At 43.1% G+C, this 19302-nt stretch overlaps 1 protein-coding gene across 2 annotated transcripts; it reads left to right on the top strand.

Annotated features, from left to right (window-relative positions):
* Positions 1 to 4305: 4305 nt before the first annotated feature.
* On the top strand, positions 4306 to 18872 carry syt10 (synaptotagmin X; the record flags this gene model as incomplete). Of its 2 annotated transcripts, none has more annotated exons than XM_083934777.1 (7): positions 4306 to 4492; positions 5186 to 5582; positions 8816 to 9377; positions 11979 to 12099; positions 13863 to 14034; positions 14142 to 14271; positions 18801 to 18872. In XM_083934777.1, the coding sequence occupies 7 exons, from the start codon at positions 4306 to 4308 to the stop codon at positions 18870 to 18872; spliced, it is 1641 nt and encodes a 546-aa protein (XP_083790903.1). The 2 variants fall into 2 exon arrangements, with proteins under 2 accessions (XP_083790903.1, XP_083790902.1); XM_083934776.1 differs by having other exon boundaries at positions 4306 to 4507.
* Between the last annotated feature and the right edge of the window lie 430 nt (positions 18873 to 19302).

Genomic DNA, 19302 nt, shown 5'->3' with positions numbered 1-19302 from the left:
TTTTACTTACATGACTAATTCATAATACGCCAGGAATCCAAACGTGTTTTGTAAGAGGTGCCACTTCAGAAGACGAAGAGAGACACGTAATGTGCCCATTTGGTCCTGCGAAAGGAATTCACAGGAGGTAAACGTTAGGCGGCAGGAAGACGCTCCTAATCCAAGTCATGCTTTGACATTGTTGTGGGAATTTTGGATATTTGTAATTCATAATCATAGTTTTGTCGGGTCAGACACAGTTCAGTGTCTCCTCTGTCTCACCTTCTTAATGGATAACGCAAATAACTGTCTCATGATGGTATAATGGCATATCTGTGCATCTGCACCCTGTGTAAGAGACCTTGTGATGAGTCTAAGGCGTGTTTTGTTTGGTCTAAAGACGTCACCCAACCAAGGCTTAGCGCGTCCTGTCTCTTCCTCTAAAAGACTGAGCACAAGTTAGATCTGTGTCATTCCTCTTAGACTCTAACTTTGTGAGGAAGCAGGGGTGAACGTATTTTTGTCCGCAGAAGAAAATGCATTGGCAAAATAAACCACGGAGAAAAAGCTGATCCTGTTTGTTGATCTTTGTTGAAGAAATCCATTTCCACAACAACATTCATTTAAAAATGTTGAACATACATACAACATGCATATCCCTCTATATGCATGTAAATGCTTTATGGACTCACAAAATGTATTTTTTTCCCATTCACCAGGTTAAAATATCCTATTTTTTCAATCACGTAACATTAGAAATACCAACATGTTGCAATGATAAGGAAGTGTTTATGGAAATACTGTAAAAAGGCTAATTTAATAACCAGTCAAATTTCTCATCACTCCTGTATAAGTGATAGATCTTAAAGGATTTTTTGATTGTAGTCGTATAAGGTTTACCTCACTTACTCACTTACCCGTAGTCAGTGTGCTACCCACATTACACTACATTATATTTCCCTTATGTGACGCTTTTGTCCAAAGCGACTTCCAATAAGTGTATTCAACAATTAGGGTACAATCCAGAAGAGCCAGTTATTATTATTATTATTATTATTATTATTATTATTATAGTGAGTGCAGTAGCTGCAAATAAGCCGATCTATAGAGTGCTACGTATAAGTGTTTTCTTTTTTAAATAAATCATCTCTGTAGCCGTGGTGCAGTCAAAAGAGATGCGTTTTTAGACTGCGGCAGAAGATGAGTAGATTTTCTGCTGTCCGAATGTCCACGGGGAGCTCGTTCCACCATTTGGGAGCCAGGGCGGCAAACAGTCGTGACTTAGTCGAGTGACTCCGCGTTCCTCTAAGTGAGGGAGCGGCAGAGCGATTTGCAGATGCAGAGCGCGGTGGGATGGGCGGGCTGGGGTGTAAGGTTTACCTACAGCAGATGGCGGTCGGCACCTGTCTATACTCTCCTCAAAGCCACCAGACTCAGGAGTTGCTGGTCCACTGCTGCCTCGATTGGTCCGTTCGTTTGTGTGACTGTTGTGTTTAAAAGGGTTACGATGGAACAAAACTAACAAATAAACTAACAGATTTAGTTTTTCGTCAATGGAGTCTGGCGGCTTTGACGAGAGCATAGAGAACAGCTTCAATAAACTTGAACAGGGCTGTTTGATGGAAAGGTAAAGCAGTGAAAATATTCTGAACATAGCGTACGCTTTAACTCATTTTGACTTTTTTGAGGTGGTTAAAAAACGTTTAGCTGCAGCGCCCCGTCCACAGCAGTACATTTCTTAGCTTCTGTCCTCGTCCCTGCTTCTCCAAACTGGGGGGCGTGCCGACCTCCATCAACTGTACACTGACTACTGACAACCACTTTTCAAAAAGTCCAAACTACCTCTTCAATAAGCACATATCTGCGGACGGATGGTGAAAACGTTTTTTTTTTTTTCTGGGTCATTTCGACTCCTGACATCTCTCCTTCAGGGAAAAGCAGGCCTACTGCCCCTGTAACCATGGCTGTATTTGTGTCACTCTTTCATTGCTGCTGCTGTTGTTCTCTCTTTTTGTCTGCGCTATTTCCAGTTTCCCTTAACTACGTCTACTGTGCCCCCCCACCGGCACGGAGCGCAAGGTAAATAATAGAAGCACCCTGTGAAAAAAGGGCCGATAAGGACTGTGCTCCTGCAGCGGAGGCAATAACGTCCTCTTTGTCGAGACAGTGATGAAAGATCCTTGAACTTTTTTCGATTTTATTTATTTTTTATTTTCGTTATCATTTTTGTCTCATGCTGGTTTTAATTTTGTTGTTCTGTGGTTGAGACTAGAGTCAGTTTGATCAAAGTTTTCCACAGACACGTGCACATCAAAGTATTTTCTCTTATGTTTGTGTTATTGTTCTTTTACCTCTGCACGTAACAGCTGCCTCTAATAATTACATTAAATAATAATTAGCCTATTTATTATGTTTCCGAAGTTATAACTGACCTAATTTTACGGTTTAAAGTGATATCAGCATCATCAGCAAAGACAGTGATTGGTTAATTGATCATACTGACATCACTGTGGTTATACCTTTGTATGATGCAACAAATATAGATATTCAACTGTGAAAGATGCCGTTATTTTACGTCTGTGTGACAAAATGTAGGGTTAGGGTTAGGGATTAGGGTTAGGGTTGGGTTAGGGTTGGGTTAGGGGTTAGGATTATTGTTAGGGTTAGGGGCTAGGGGTTAGGGTTAGGGTTAATGGTTAGGGTTAGGGTTTAGGGTTAGGGGTTAGGGTTTAGGGTTAGGGGTTAGGGTTAGGGTTGGGTTAGGGTTTAGGGTTAGGGTTGGGTTAGGGGTTAGGATTTAGGGTTGGGTTAGGGTTAGGGGTTAGGGTTGGGTTAGGTTAGGGGTTAGGGGTTAGGGTTAAGGGTTAGGGTTTAGGGTTGGGTTAGGGTTAGGATTTAGGGTTGGGTTAGGGGTTAGGGTTAGGGTTGGGTTAGGGTTAGGGGTTAGGGGTTAGGGTTGGGTTAGGGTTAAGGGTTAGGGTTTAGGGTTAGGTTAGGGGTTAGGGTTAGGATTTAGGGTTGGGTTAGGGTTAGGGTTTAGGGTTAGGGGTTAGGGTAAGGGGTTAGGTTTAGCTTTAAACATGGATTCAATTAAATTGTGTTTTTCATTTTCAAACTTTAACATTTAGAAATGCATCAGCTTTGCCACCTGTTCATTTAATATTTGAGTTGTAGATAATTGGCAGGTTATGTAAAGAGAACTGGGAAACGTGATACAAGTGGACCAGGAACTAAATAATTATTTAAATTAAGAAAGTGATGAAGACAAGGTTTGAATACCATATACTCTGCATCACACACACAACAATGCCTTCGACTTTATAGACAATATACATAAAGTTATACAAGTATGAACATACAAAATATTTAGTATATTTTTATTTAGCCTCAATTTAATGGGACAAACTTAATTAAAGACATATATTTATAAGTTTATGTTTCAATACTTATGCAACTATACTGATATTGTGTTTAGTAGACTTCATTTTAAGGTCATGGCCTTGGTTAATAGGTAATAAGGACGTTATAAGTCCTTATAGGATGCTCATAAGTGTTAATAACAGCATCATAAACACATTTATAAGACATTCATAAGAACTTATGGACAAAGAAACGCAGCCATTGCCTTGTTAGGGTCCATGTATCCCTAACATGCCCTTATTAACAGTTTAAAAAAGAAGATAGTTTAAAAAGGGAATGAGTGACATGCAGCAAAGAGCCCCAAGTTTTATTTTTTTATGACCTGTTAAAACCTGACGCATCATGAATATTCATCAACAGGTTGGACTTTGGCTCCGATGTCTCATGAAACTGCTTTTTTTAAATTAAAATAAAAAACGTATGCTGCTTATAAAAAGCATCCTCTCTGCAGGGTCACCGGAGACACACACACACACACACACACACACACACACACACACACACACACACACACACACACACACACACACACACACACACACACACACACACACACACACACACACACACACATACAGAGAGAGAGAGAGAGAGAGAGAGAGAGAGGTCGCCAGCCCCTCACGGGGGAGAAAGTCGTTAGTAATCGCGTTACTGCCACCAACCAACAGGTCTCACTGGCAAACTGATGCGCGTCACTACTGGACGCAGCCAGGGTTGGACTCCAGCGCCGCCGCCGCCGCCGCCGCCGCCGCCGCCGCCGCCGCCTGTTACTCGAACGCAGGGAGCGCGTCTGGCCAGTCGCTCCTCGTTGCGCGCTGGATATGGATGAGGACGCAGCGCGCCTGCTGCTTGCTGTCTCCCGCCGACGGGCTGCTGCACACCGCGGCGCATAAAACAGAAGCCCAAATGAACCACCGCCCTCCCGGCTCCCCCGGCGTGCAATGGCTTAACAGAAGAGACATGAGTGTCCGGACGGAGGACAGCATCACCTTGTGCCAAAGGGCTCTCCAAATCATTACGGAACTTTGTCTCACGGGACACGTAGACCGCGAGAAATGTTCGGATATTTTCCCCCTGGAGAGCAACATACAAGGTAAAGGACACGCAGGTAAATGCAGCAAAGTCACTCTTTTTTCCTCTTTCCCCCCTTTTTCCTTAAATGAGTCACTTTCGTGCGTTCCCTTCAAAGAAAGTGACTGAGTTGAAAAGCAAAAAAAAAAGAAAAACCATCAGCTCTCACTTGTTGAAACTTTATTACACCACTCGGTTGTGTTTTATGGCGTTGAACTTGTTGTTGGAGTGTTTGTTTTATACCTGTTACGCATTTGGCTGCAGCTCAGCGCAGACTGATGGACCAGCAACAGGTGCAGGAACACAGAGTTCAGGCATCCTGCCTCTCTTTCGTCTTCCTTTCGCGGTTTTCACTCCGCAATCCCTCAGTTTGATTAACACCTTTTGGAAATCTGCATGAAAAAGGCTCCATTGAGCTTTAGTCAGTGCATTAAGAGCAGGAAATGTCAGGAGAATATGTATTCCCCCCACTTCTGAACATGAACAATGTCTTGATGCTGTGACTGGGTTTTTTACATTCATGAGTTTAAACTGTCCTGCTTTATCAAACAGGTGCACATGCTGCCCCCTCTTTCTTACAGCTGGCTTTCTCTCCTTTTTTCTCTTTCTCCCTTGCATGTTTGTCTGTCATATTTGGTCCCCCCTCGCTTGCTTTATCCCTTCCTTTCTTGTGTCTCTCGTCGTCTCTGTGGGTCTCTCCATTGGTTACATGTAGACATCTCTATTAGTCTCCTTGCTGTGGTCGTGGGTTTCTGTGGCCTCGCCCTGTTGGTAGTCTCTCTCTTTGTCTTTTGGAAGCTGTGCTGGCCCATTTGGAGGAGCAAGGCTCTGTCGGCCCACGCCGAAAATGGCCTCCGCGTGGGCTTCCCCGAGGCGCCTCCGCCACCCAACTCGCCGCCGGTCACTGAGTGCAAAGTGGCAGAGGTGGAGAAGAAGTACCCGCTGGAGGTGAAGGTGAACGGACGGAGCACCGTCAAGCTCCTGGAGGCGGCCATGAAGATCAGCCAGACGTCTCCGGACATCCCGGCGGAGGTGCAGACAGCCCTGAGGGAGAAGCTCAGCCAGCAGGCGAAGATCCAGAGGCAGACCACCGAGCCAACCTCCTCCTCCAGGTACCTCACATGAACCCACTGCAGTCACAACCCCTCCCCGTCCCTACCTCTGCACAGAGGACATAATAAAGACCATCTATTTATACACATGTATCTGGTGCTTATAGTTAGAGCACAATGGAAGCAGTCTGGAACCCACATTACACAGACTGATGCTAGAACTGTCCTGACAGTTCATGACAGCGCCGCCACTGTCCTCGCGGTGGTTTGGCACGTGTCATGTGGAGCAGCAGGGGCTGTGCGGTGACCTTGAAACGCCGCTGCACATGTTGAATTGTGTGCGTCTCTTCTCGCACTGTCTTACCTCCCGTAGGCTCATCAGCCAGACCTCGTGGCGTATCGCCCTGCTTCAGCTCGCACCCTATAATCTATTTTACGTGTGAGTCAAGCCGATGCGGTAACGGCGGGAAGCAACCACAGTAATTAAGCAACCGGCTCTTTGCTTCTCTTTGTTTCCCAGCACTGTGTTTAAACTAGAACGTCCATAATTAGCACTGCTGTGGGGTGGGAGCTGTCACGGTGGAAGGGTTGGTTTCTGGTGAGACGGCACCAGGCAGCTGCACGGTTTCTCAGAGAAACACGTTATTGACAATCGCGTCGGTTTGTCGTTTATTAAATTACATCAAGGCCAAGGACTTCAGGAGCCCGTACACCCACCAGAGATGCACAAAGGCCAGGTTACAGATAACAACACCTACTGTCTTAATCCTTCCACCCATTCCATTCACATTTATTCCTGATTATCGCTGATTGTTTCCTTTTTGAATGACATAAACACCTACAACATGCTATTAGCTCATGCTAAAACACCGTTTTAGGGGCCAGGGAAATGCCCTAAAGCCCTGAAGCTTACCAAAGCTACAACAGCAGACAGAAGGTAGATATAGTCCAGATTTGATCTCTGCAATGTTTGTTTTTTTAACAATCATTAGCAAATACTGAAACAATGTCTTTCTACAGTTTTTTTCTGTGTTCTGTATTTACCAACAGGCCAGTTTAGCCAGTGATTCGGCTGCAATTAAAGATAATTTTCATTCTTTTATCAAATATGCAGTTTTTTTATAATGTAGAATAAGGAAAAGCAGCACATTTGAGAAGCTGGAACCCGCTATGAGATATGATCAACCGATTCAGGAATCGTTTTTTTTGATCAACTCATCGTTTCACCTCTAAATCAAGATCGCTCAATGGACTGAAACATAATCAGCAGCCGATTTGTTTTGATTCCACTCAATTTTTCATGCAAAACATGCAAAAAAATGCAGTTAACAGCTTTTCAAATGGGGAGATTTCCTACTTTACTCTTGATCTTTATCACAATGAAGTGAATGTCTGGAGTTTGGGCTGACAAAACAGGACATTTCATAGATCAAACGATTCATCAATACCTCCAGATAATCGGCAGATGAATCAATAATGGTTCCTATTGTTAGCTGTAGTCCTGTTTAACAGTGCACAGTGGGGATGTGATTGGTTTGAGATTCTTTCTCTGTGAATGAGTCCAACATGATTTCCTTTCTCAACATAATCCATAAACCAAATAAGTGATAATCCCTTAATCTTATCAACTCTGGCGTAAGCAGTCGATTTCACTTTTTGGATTGTATGTATGTTATGGTTAAAAGAGGATTCAAAGTCAACAGCACAACCACAAAGGGAATAATTACTCCTACTCTCTGTCCAGTTAGCAGTCAATGTGTTTTGTTTGTATTTTTTTTAGTTATTTGCCCTTAAGGTTCTTAGACGGCACTCAGCCTAATCTATGTTTACAATACTTACAATAACAATATTCAATTTTCAGCCGTGCCTCCTGTGCCATATCATTTGTGCCACGGCTGTCAGATCGCTGTGATTGTCTTCCTGCCAGGAAGGCGGAGGGCCAGTTGCTAGGTGACAAGATTCAAACGTGGCTGTTGCGGGGTTTTTTTTTTTTCAAAATATGTTAACTACCCAGAAAATTTGCCAGCATTCAGGTGATTTGTGTGAGAGCTTAAGAGTGGATACTGGGGTGCATATTTCTTTCTCCTTCCTCCTTCAGTTTTCCCATTTGTGATTTTTATTGTGTGGTTCTACTTTCAGGGATAAAACAGCCGTGTTGAGTAAAAAAAGAGCAAGAACGTTCTGTGCGTGTCACAGTGTCTTTATGTCGTCTGCAAAATCAAGGATAACTGGTCAAATGAAGCCACTTCACCGGGTGTAAAGGACGATATATGTAAATCATATGACTGAAGAGGTCATCGTGAGCTTTTTAAGTCATTTCTTGCATTCAGCTATCAAATGGTTCTTCAGTTAATATTTATGCTTCTGCATGAGATCTCTGTCCTTCTTTCCTCAAAGACCAATTCAATTCAATTAAATTCAGTTCAATTCAATTTTATTTACAGTGCCAAATCGGAACAAAAGTTATCTCAGGACACTTTACAGAGTAGGTAAAGACCACACTCTATGACTTATTTATGATTTATATAGACCCAACAATTCCCCCGTAGAGTACCGTGGCAACGAAAACCTTCACTATAACAGACAGGAACGTCAGACAGACCCAGCTCTGTGGAGGACGGACATCTGTCTGCACCGGAGAGAGGGAGAGAAGGAGAGAGAGAGAGAGAAAAGACGGAAAGATGGACAGAGAGAGACAAAGACAGACACACTTCCAGTAACTATAATAATATCTATAGTAATGTGAATATAACATATATATATGCATATAAATATAATGTTATGGCAGTTAATACGGGGCAGACAGATGTGCGTCCTCCACAGAGCTGGGTCTGTCTGACGTTCCTGTCTGTTATAGGGAAGGTTTTCGTCGCCACCGTACTCTACGGGGGAATTGTTGGGTCTATGTAAATCATAAAATGAAATAAAATTGAATTGAATTGAATTAATACAGCAGAATAGTAGAAACAAGCACAGCTAAGGTGATAGAATATGAAAATGATAATAATTATGGTTGCAAACATGGTCAATGATGAGGAGTGGCAATAGCAGCTACGATACAGCGAGACACACCACTGATGGTGTTTTTATGGCAACAAAACCAACAAAAGACCATATCTCAAGCTATTCTACCAGATGGTAATAAGACGGCATGAGCGCCACATTAGTATGTATGATGCTTTCCAAATGGAGTTCTCTCCTGACAAACCATTAGTGCCCATCATAACAAAGCCACTCATGCATAGCAGTGACACTTGAGACATTTACCACATGCCCTTTACCCTTTTCAACAGGCACAATTCATTTCGGCGCCACCTCCCCCGTCAGATGAATGTCACCAGCGTTGACTTCAGCATGGACACAGTGCCTCTCCGCCAGTCTTCTACGGTGAGCATCGGGAGAATAAAGCCGGAACTCTACAAGCAGAAATCTGTGGACTCAGAAGACGGGGCCAAAGAGCCCGTGGAGACTTGCGGAAAGCTCAGTTTCTCGCTGCGCTACGATTACGAGGAGCAAGCTCTGGTGGTGAGGATCCTCAAGGCCTTGGACCTGCCTGCCAAAGACTTCATGGGCACCTCCGACCCGTACGTGAAGATCTACCTGCTACCGGAGAGGAAGAAGAAGTTCCAGACGCGCGTCCACCGCAAGAATCTGAACCCCATGTTCGACGAGACCTTCTGTTTCCCCGTGGTGTACGACGAGATTTGCAACCGCAAGCTGCACTTCAGCGTCTACGACTTTGACCGCTTCACCAGCCACGACATGATTGGCGAGGTGGTGGTGGACAACCTCTTTGAACTCTCTGATCTTTCCAGGGAGGCTGTCGTGTGGAAGGATATTCATGCAGCAACCACGGTGAGTTGGCGTTCACACTAACACACTGCCAAAAGCCTCACATATGTGGACACAGACACACCGGACGTCTGTGCTGAAACACACAGTGGTTGGGAACTTCTACTATTTTTAGTGTTGACCCGATGAATAGCCAGAATTCATCAAAACCTTTCCACAATCAAGTGTCTTGGGAAATGCCAAATCAGCCAAACACCCACACGCGTTTTCCAGAAACTACTTGGTATTCCACAAACATGAATACAGCAACTGAGAGTAAAATGATCCAATCACGAAATATATATATACACTGCATCAATGTCCTTTGAAACCTTGAAGTATTTACATCAGCAGTTGTAGCATACTGTGGATAGTGTTGCCTCGTAGAAATCGTTCTGAAGAAAGACTGATTTAGACTGATTTCACTCCTACGCTAACACACTTATCACCGTTTACTCAAGAGCCTCAGCTTTATATATGAATGTTTTCATTGTGATTAACACTGAGCCATTGTTGTCAGGTACACAATGGCTTCTGTTGGCTATATTAATAGAGACAAATAACTATATATTCAGCTTTGCACACACACTTACTAGAGATGATTCCCAATTAAGTTCAACTGGGTTTATTGGCTTTGAATAACAAAGGCTGATTTTGAAACGAGGCTGTTTCTTAAAAGCACTTATTGTTAATCTGTTAACACATTATTGCTTTTGATTACATCACTGGTGTTTACCTGCTCACCCCATTAGTACTGGAAAGCGATAATGATGCAAGGCAAAGCCACAGTCTGTTGTGCCTCTTAGGGTGTTTTCACACCTTCACTTTTAGTCTGGCTAAAAAGGATCCCCCTTGGTGTGACTGTTTGTGCAGGTGTGAACACAGTAATTGCATTCTTTAGAAGAGGCGGCCCAAAATAATCTCTAACATGAGCCGACCTTTACCTCCCCTCACCCTACTACCAGCTGTACTCCGCAGGTGTTGGGTTCTGGGATGCAGCAGATCACGCAGCAGATCATGCAAACTGTAGCTGCTTGCGTAGTAGTAAATAGTAAATGGACTTGTACTGATATAGCTTTCACACTACTTACCACATGCAACCATTCACACAGACGGTATTGGATCTATATACCATCTAATCTAACCATTCACACACCCATGTGCCACACAGGGAGCAATTTGGGGTTCAGTGTCTTGCCCAAGGACACCCAAGCCACAGCGGCCCCTAAAGTAGTAGGAGAAGTAGTAGTAGTAGTGCTAGGGGCTAGCTAGAAAATTGCATTGCAGCACCAGTTGCTTGCTAATGTTAGCTCAACAAAACCTAAGCTGATGTGGGTCGGCTGCAAACTTCTGTAATTGATTTTACAGCATTATACCAACATGATGCTGGTGAATTATGTTCTGCCTCACAGTTTTGGCTGGTAGTTGCTCATGGACATGGAGTGTGAGAGCATATGGGAACGAGCAACAAGATGCTTACTGCAGTTCAGTAACGGCCACCAGTGTCGCCAATAACAAGGTTTTTTGAAAGCTACACAAAGAGCCTTTAAACTCATACATGTGTACATGATAAAGATGTTTGCTATATTAGTTAACATAGAGCTACAGTTTAGGCTGTGAGCTCATAGTTGGAGCCCATTGTTAACTCTATCAAGGAGATTATGTTTTCATTGCATTTTATAAGTAAGGATAAACTGAAAATGTGGTATTTGGTGTAGTGTGAGGTCACTATTACTGCAGATCCACACCCTTTTCATAACACTGCAATACAGGACATTTTTTTTTCCCCCAAAACATTTCCAGGTAATCTAGAGAGTAAGATGTATGCATTCTTGTTGGTGCATTTACATGTCTTGGTAAACGAGAGTTAAATATGTACGTTTTTAAACTAGTTGTAGTAACATTTGAGGGCTTGCTTGTGAAGTCTAGTGAAAAGATTACATTTTCCTCCTCAAACTGCAGGTCATGAGTCAACCTTGAAAAAAAAACTTCCTCCTGTGTCGAATCGATACACCTGAGGGCAGCTACAGTTATTTTGTGGAGTTATACTTGAGATTGAGGTCTTGTATTAATCATTCTTAAAGGGTGTATATACTGTATGTATGTGTGTGTGTGTGTGTGTGTGTGTGTGTGTGTGTGTGTGTGTGTGTGTGTGTGTGTGTGTGTGTGTGTGTGTGTGAGAGAGAGAGAGGGGGGAGCGAGAGAGAGAGTTAGAGAGAGAGAGAAAGAGAGCTTTTATGATATGTGTAGCCATTTCAAAGGGTGTGAGTATCCAGGGTTACCCTCTAGACACAACCATCCTCTTAAAAAATGTTATGTAGTTGTTGACATGTTTCTGTTTGGACCAAAGTAGGGGACCACCTACTGCCATCCCTAGAACCCGCTGCTAGTGCGGCTAAAAAAGCAGATGATTCATCATTTACTATGAAGAATAGAGAGAATACTGACAAATAAGGAATACTGCATTTAAGGAATATCAACACGACCTGCCATGCTGCTAAAATGTTAAGTACCAGCTGCAACCTACCTTATTTACTGACCTGTTTACTCTGTTGCTTTGGCATTTAGATTCACAGAATGTGGTCGAGGCCTTTTAAATGCATGTCCTTCTTCTGTGTCCTCCAGGAGAGTGTTGACCTGGGAGAGATCATGTACTCGCTGTGCTACCTCCCCACAGCAGGGAGAATGACTCTAACAGTCATCAAATGCAGAAACCTCAAAGCCATGGACATCACAGGCTCTTCAGGTAACCCGACGGCCAATAAGATGTGGCTCACATCAATAGCACACACTGAGCCAGGGATCAAACTTAGCTGCAACGAGACAGCAGGTGGCCACTTACAATGGAGTGACAGGAGAGACGTAGGGAGACCAGTGGGAAGAAGTTATTGAAGGTGTTTGTATAGTAAAGTATAGTATTTGTATTCAGCATAATTTCCCTTAAAGGTCCCGTATTGTAAAAAGGGAGATTTCCATGTCTTTGTTTATTATAAAGCAGGTTGAGGTGCTGTAGATGCTGTCAAAACGCTCAATCCACAGAGAAATGTACACAGACGTATTCAGAAATTGTCTTTAAACGACCCCCAGGTCTTCTGTACCGTAGTGATGTCACAACTATACTATATAACTGCAGAAAGTGCAGATACAGTGCTGTTACAGTCATTTCCAGGCTGAAATGACGATGCAGAGACACCGACAACGCAAATGTGGGAGACCCGGAAACACTGACCAATGAAAGCAGACTGGGCTGTTTTAGGAGGGAGGCTTAAAGAGACAATTCACCCCAAAATCAAAAATTGAATTCCTCTTATTTTGTTCTTTTTTACTTTTTTTACCTCTTCCCTGTAGTGCCATTTATCAATCTAGACTGTTTCGGTGCGAGTCGCCCAGTGTTGAAGATGTCGGCCGTAGAGATGTCTGCCTCGGCTTGTGGTGCTCAAAAAAAAAAAATTCATTTGAGAAATTCAACATCAATGTCTCTTTCCGTTAATCATGACCTGGTTACTCAAGATTATCCATAGACCTTTGGTTAGCAGTTTCATGTAGGAACTATTTTCTTTCTACCAAACTACACCCGCTAACCGCATCACTAAGCAGAAGTCCCTCGTGGACCATGTTGCTATCTTGTGGTGATTAGTTTAATGCTAACGTTACAGCTCAGCCGAGGTGGACGCCATAAATGTTTACATCTTATGCTATCACAAGCACTAGCCTTTCATCCGTGAGTATGCTTCCTTCTGGGTGGTGATACAGTTGGCAGGTGTAGTTTGGTAGGAAGAAAGTACTTCCTACATGAAACCGCTCACAACAGGTGTGTGGATCATCTTAAGTAACCGGGTCTTGATTTCTGGAAAGAGACGTTGCTGTTGAGTTTTTCAAATATATTTTATTTGGCGTTTTGAGCACCACAAACCGAGTGCCATGCAGTTCCAATCAAATCAAATCAAATCAACCTTTATTTATTTGGCGCTTTTCATACAGAAAAGTATCGCAAAGTGCCTCACAGAGATGTACAGAAGAAGAGAAACATCAAATAAAATCAGGAGAAGAAAGTTAAAAGAACCCAACCCTCCCACAGTCATGCACAGAGACATACACAAATGTATATACGTTCATTCACACATTCACATAAACACACACAGCCATGCTGACACACAGACACACACACTCACACCTACACCAACGCTAGCTGTCACTACAGAGACATGGCCGGGCAGTGAGACCTGAGGTACAGAGGAGGCTAGAAAGTCTATATCCAATGATATTATAGAGAAGGCAGACACCTCTACAGCGACATCTCCAACATTGGGTAACTACTGCCAAAAATCTAGATTCATAAATAGCACTGCAGGAAAAATATGTAGTTTCGATTTTGAGGTGAACTGTCCCTTTAAAGAGAATAAACGTTTCAGACAGAGGGTAAATACAGGTATATTCAGACAGGATGAAGTATGATTGTTGATATCATCATCATCATCATCATCACCTGACGGTAAACGTGTCTCCCAGACCCTTATGTGAAGGTTTACCTGATATGTGATGGACGGAGGTTAAAGAAGCGGAAAACAACCACCAAGAAGAGCACGCTCAATCCAGTGTACAACGAGGCCATCATCTTCGACATTCCCCCGGAGAACGTGGAACAAGTTAGTCTGTCCATCATGGTGATGGATTATGATCGGTGAGTCAAGCAGCCGCTGTATAAAAGGGTATTGCGTCTGTTCCAGGACTACTCGAGGCTTTACAATGTGCATCCAAATGTGTGTTAATGTGTCTTATTACTAACAGGGTTGGACACAATGAGGTGATTGGCGTGTGTCGCACGGGGCCAGACGCTGAGGGTCTTGGACGAGATCACTGGAACGAAATGTTGGCTTACCCGCGGAAACCCATCACACACTGGCACGCTCTGGGAGAGGTACAGACACTACTTTTTAATCCCTGACAGCCTCAAAGAGCTCATATTTACAGAGCTTTCAAGAAGCTCCTGAATGTGACACTGACAAGAAGCAACACATCAGGGGCTGTATTCACAAAACATCTTAAGGCGGAGAGTAGGTCCTAACTTGCTGATTTTCACTGCTGATTTAAGGACTCCTAACTTTTTAAGATAAGTGTAATTCACAAAGCGTGTTACCGCTTAAAGTAGCTCCTAAATCTATAAAAACATAAGAGGAAGGAGCTAACATGTCTGCTGCAGTCAACATTATGGAGAGATTAAACGATAGTCAGCTTTAAAAAGGTATCGTCTTAACGGAGATGGCGTTATGAACGTGGTAGAGTTGGTCAGGGACGCCATCCCAACCAATAAAAACCACCCAGTATCACTGCAGATTAAAGTTGGTTCACCTCTCCGCTGTTTGACCACAGGGGAAATGCAGCTGCAGGATAGAGAAGGCAGCATGGACATGTGTGCAAACAGTTTGCCGTGCTTCTTTTTTTGTTTTTGTAGAGATCCCAACTCCAAACTTTCCTTTCATAACATCTTTCCTTTCATCTACAAGTTGAGCGAAAGAGTTGGTCACTGGTCCAGTTTGGTTTTCTCTTCAGTCTTGGCAGAGCGGACGTGACCGTATCAGCCATGGTTATTCTAGCCCTATAATTAAAATGCTTCTTATAGGACTACATATCCACTTAAAGTCTAATACGCTGCCCGTAGGCCTACCTGGCGGACAATATTCTAACCATACTTGACGAATAAGTATATTCCTGTTTTTATATTAAATCACATAATACATTTTTATTTATAACTCTTTATTTGCACATAGCAGGCTATTTCCCAAAGTGTTTCATCTTAAATTCACTCTTAGGGACTCATTTTCCTCTCAGCCAATCACTGTGGGCATAGAAGGTATGAACATAAGCCTGTGAATGTTCTCATTTGTCCAGGTCGTCGTTATCCCCAAAGCAATTTCAGTCAAAAGCAACTGGACTTGGTTATTTGTCTAGGAAGACGTTTCACCTCTCATCCAAGAGGCTTCATCAGTTCATGTACGCACCTGACCAGGCTGGGACTGGACCAGGACCAGGACCAGGCTGGGACTGGACCAGAACCAGGACCAGGCTGGGACTGGTCAGGTGCGTACATAAAGTCCAGTTTTGACTGAAATTGCTTTGGGGATAAGGTATTAACATGATTTCATCCATAGCATCAAGGTCAACCCCGCCCTCTAGTCTTATCTTAGGAGTCCTTCCCACTCCTAAGTAAAAGTTGGTTTCAGAGGCTTTGGGATGAAATTACTCTTTACTAAGAACTTTGAGTTCTCCTCCTGGCGCTAAAATAAAATGTTCTGTGAATACGACGCCTGGTGATCTGTTGAGCTTCTACCTTAATTACCTTTATGGAGACTACATTGTTTTTATTCTTCTTATTTATACAACAAAATCCATCAAATCAAAAACATGAACTAATGGAAAGATTGAGATGAAGATCGAATAGTACAAATGCCATTTCCTGTGCAAACACTTACATTTAGTAACGTTTCGAGCTTTCCAGCTTTCCAACAACTCCAATGCTGTCTTACTTGTTTGTTTGGTTGCGAATGTAGAAATGAAATAATTATATAGTGTTTTAATGAGCATTATGGCACTTCTCAGAACGTATGTGCTCATCGAGAAGTCGCAAACAGAACCCAGCGGATGGTGCTTTGCTGTTGAGTCCGTTAGTTAATCAAACAGCATGTTTAAATACTGTAAGACAGTTTCACAGTTGCTGGAAGGCTAACTGTGCCCCCCCCCCTTAATGTAATTGCCTATTTCACATGTTATCAATGTTTCTTCCTCTTTTGCCACACCCACTCCCCATCTGACGAGTAGGAAAAAGCAGGTGATTACCCGTTTTCAGTGGTGAATCTACTTTGTAATATAAAAACTGTGATCATAAGCAAAATCCGTGTCCTCTATGGCTCTTAAATAATAACCTAATAAAATAAGAAAATACTTTATCATGTTATGTATTTAATTCACACGAGAGTATACAAAAATAGGCAATTTTGGAGTTACCAGAGAACATGCATCCTTATCAAGATTTGAAATGACCTTTATCAGGATAGAAGACTTTGACCCTATCGTCCAGCGCTAAACTGCATTTTCAGCTATATTTTGATGAAAGTATGAGTTGTTTTTTTTTAACATGCCATGTATGCGAACAGAGAAGAGGATGTTGTTGTCAGAGTGGTTTCACATGTGTCTAACGATGTTTTGATAGTTGTGTCTATCTGTATTTTTATTTTTTTCACTGTACAAAATGCTGTAATCTGTACTTACTACCTAGATATTTAACAGCCACTGTGCTCCAAGAAGGAGCAGATGCTTTTACCACCATCTATCAGGCCTACGCAGAGGGTGTACTGTAGGATTCATACTCATAATATAAGACAACGTATTGTTTCATTGCATACAACTCGCTGTTTCAGAGGTAAACTCCTTAATCAACGACGCAAACAGTAAAATCGTCAATCCATGCACAGTCACACAAGTGCACCCAAACAAAAGAAAAAAATGTCAACGGTGCAATACCAAAATTAGGGTGGATTTGCATGATTTTTCAATGAGGGAAAACATGGCAAGAGGAAGCGAGAGTCCTTTCCCATTGCAGGTAGACAAGTATGCCTTTGTGTCAGAAATCAGGGTAATCAAAGAGTGGAAAGCAGAATTCAGAATGTGCTGCCTGGACTGAGACAGCCAGAAGTTGAGGCTGAGATGCTAAAGATTCGCAGAAGTTACAATTAGTGCGGGTGTCATGTTTCAATCGCTGCAGATCGGAGCTGGAGCCGCTGGAGACCGGCTATAATAATCTAGAATCTGGCCTTTGAATATTCTCATTTGTCCAGGTCATCGTTATCCCCAAAGCAATTTCAGTCAAAAGCAACTGGACTTGGTTAATTGTCTAGAAAGACTGGTCCAACTATCTGGTGTGGAGATCCAGGTATTTAATCTTTCACAAGGCCGATGATGTCACTGGAACCCGTTGTGCTCCAAGTGCCAACGACCGTCGTTAGAGTGAAAGTTGTTGGTGGGAAGTAGGTCTGGACTTCGTTAGTGCTCTATTGAGTCTTAACGACAGTCGTTGGAGACACAGGAGGCCATTTGTGAACAGTTGTTCTCTGAGGTGAGATTGTTGAATCTCCTGGGAAGGGATGAAAGGGCAGCATTGTAAATTGGAGATAAGTGGTGTCTCAGACCTCCTCCTCTGTTTAGCGTTGGTTTCTCTACTTTTGCATACACGGCTTCTTTTACTCCTCTTTCAAACCGTCTGTCCTCTCTGTCCAGGATGTGGACATTGTTGTCATCAAAGGAGTGGGCTTTCTCCTTGAGATGTAAGTGGACAGCAGAGTCCCGGCCTGAGGAGTTAGCTCTCCTGTGTAGGGCCATGCGTTAGGCGTTTATAAACGCACTAACGAAGTCGAAACCTACTTCCCACCAACGACTGTCACTCTAACAACGGTCGTTGGGGTTCCAGTGACATCATCGGCCTTGTGAAAGGTTAAATACCTGGATCTCCACACCAGTTAGTTGGACCAGTCCCAGCCTGGTCCTGGTCCTGGTCCTGGTCCTGGTCCAGTCCCAGCCTGGTCAGATGCGTACACAAACTGATGAAGCCTCCTGGATGAGAGGTGAAACGTCTTCCTAGACAAATAACCAAGTCCAGTTGCTTTTGACTGAAATAACTTTGGGGATAATCTAGAATCTGTAAACAACGGGAGAAGATCTGAGTAGCAGAAGCCGCCTGGTTTCCGTTCGCAGTCCAAGGAGTATTTACCAATCATGTTTGAGCCTGTTTTGGTTGCATCCGCTATTGTCTGATGAAGATTAGGTTCAATTAGCTTTTTGTTATTATTCTCATGCCTTATGTTGCTAATCGAGGTTGCCGCGACTACCGCAGAGTCATTTGTCCCGAGGATGAATGCCGACTGCAACCCTTCCCACTAAAGACAAAAGCCAGGTGTCAGAGGGTGATAGTGGGTTTTTTCGTCCAGTGGGTAAAGGGGGCTCAAGTTTCAAAGTTTAAAACTGATGTGGATGAATAAGGCATGCCACACATTGTCTAAAAAAGTAAAAGTAAATCGCTATAATAGTTAAAAAATATATATAGACTTCTTTTTGGCCACATCCCGTGGCTTGCCCGGGGAAAAGCTGCCTTGAAAAGAGAAATAAACAATTTATTCCCACTCTTAACAGACCTCGTTTGTGCCCTGCAGCAAAGTATTTCGTCTGGATGTGTACACACACTTCTTCACATCGCCTGGCCGACACAAACCCCCTCTCTCCTAAAAACAATCATCTGGCTCTTCTGCCTAATGTGACCTGACACAGCTGGGTCAATACAACTTTGCCTATGATCACAGTACATCCTAGAGGACTAGAGCAATAACCTGCTTGGTTACCACAAATTCACACTGAAAACGCTTTTATAATGTGTCGTGTTTCTGATGTTTTACCTTGCAGTGGCCTGGAAGAGCAGCAAGCTTTGAGAGTCAAGGTTCGTGTCCTTCGCCCAAGCCTCCGCAGACGCCCTGACGATCGCAGGTGGAGCGGTAACGCCCCCTCTGTAAGGAAGCAGACAGCTTGTTAAGAGTTGCTGAGATGCCTATGAGTCTCTTGTGAGCATGTTGTATGAAAATTCACCCTGACGCGTTTGCTGTATGTCAAAAAAAAAGAAAAAAGAAGAAGGCTGTATTGAAATTGTTGTTATTCGTTCATTTGAACTCGGGTCCTTCAAGTGCTCTACAGAGCTGGCTATGCACAGCACTCACGGTCACAAGACTCAGAAATTGCTGTATCACACATCTGCTAAATTCTTACTTTAATTGCAATCATTTACACAGACATGAATGGTAGGCCTCTCTGATTCACCTACACCCGCCTGTGTATCGACCCTTTCAAGACATTTTTCTGGCCCCAGAGCTCCGTAGTAACTGAGCATTTTACTTTGAAATGAAACAAAAAC

The sequence above is a fragment of the Echiichthys vipera genome, assembly GCF_963691815.1.
Source record: "Echiichthys vipera genome assembly, chromosome: 20".
NCBI lineage: Eukaryota > Metazoa > Chordata > Actinopteri > Perciformes > Trachinidae > Echiichthys > Echiichthys vipera.
This window is presented reverse-complemented; position numbering and strand designations above follow the sequence as displayed.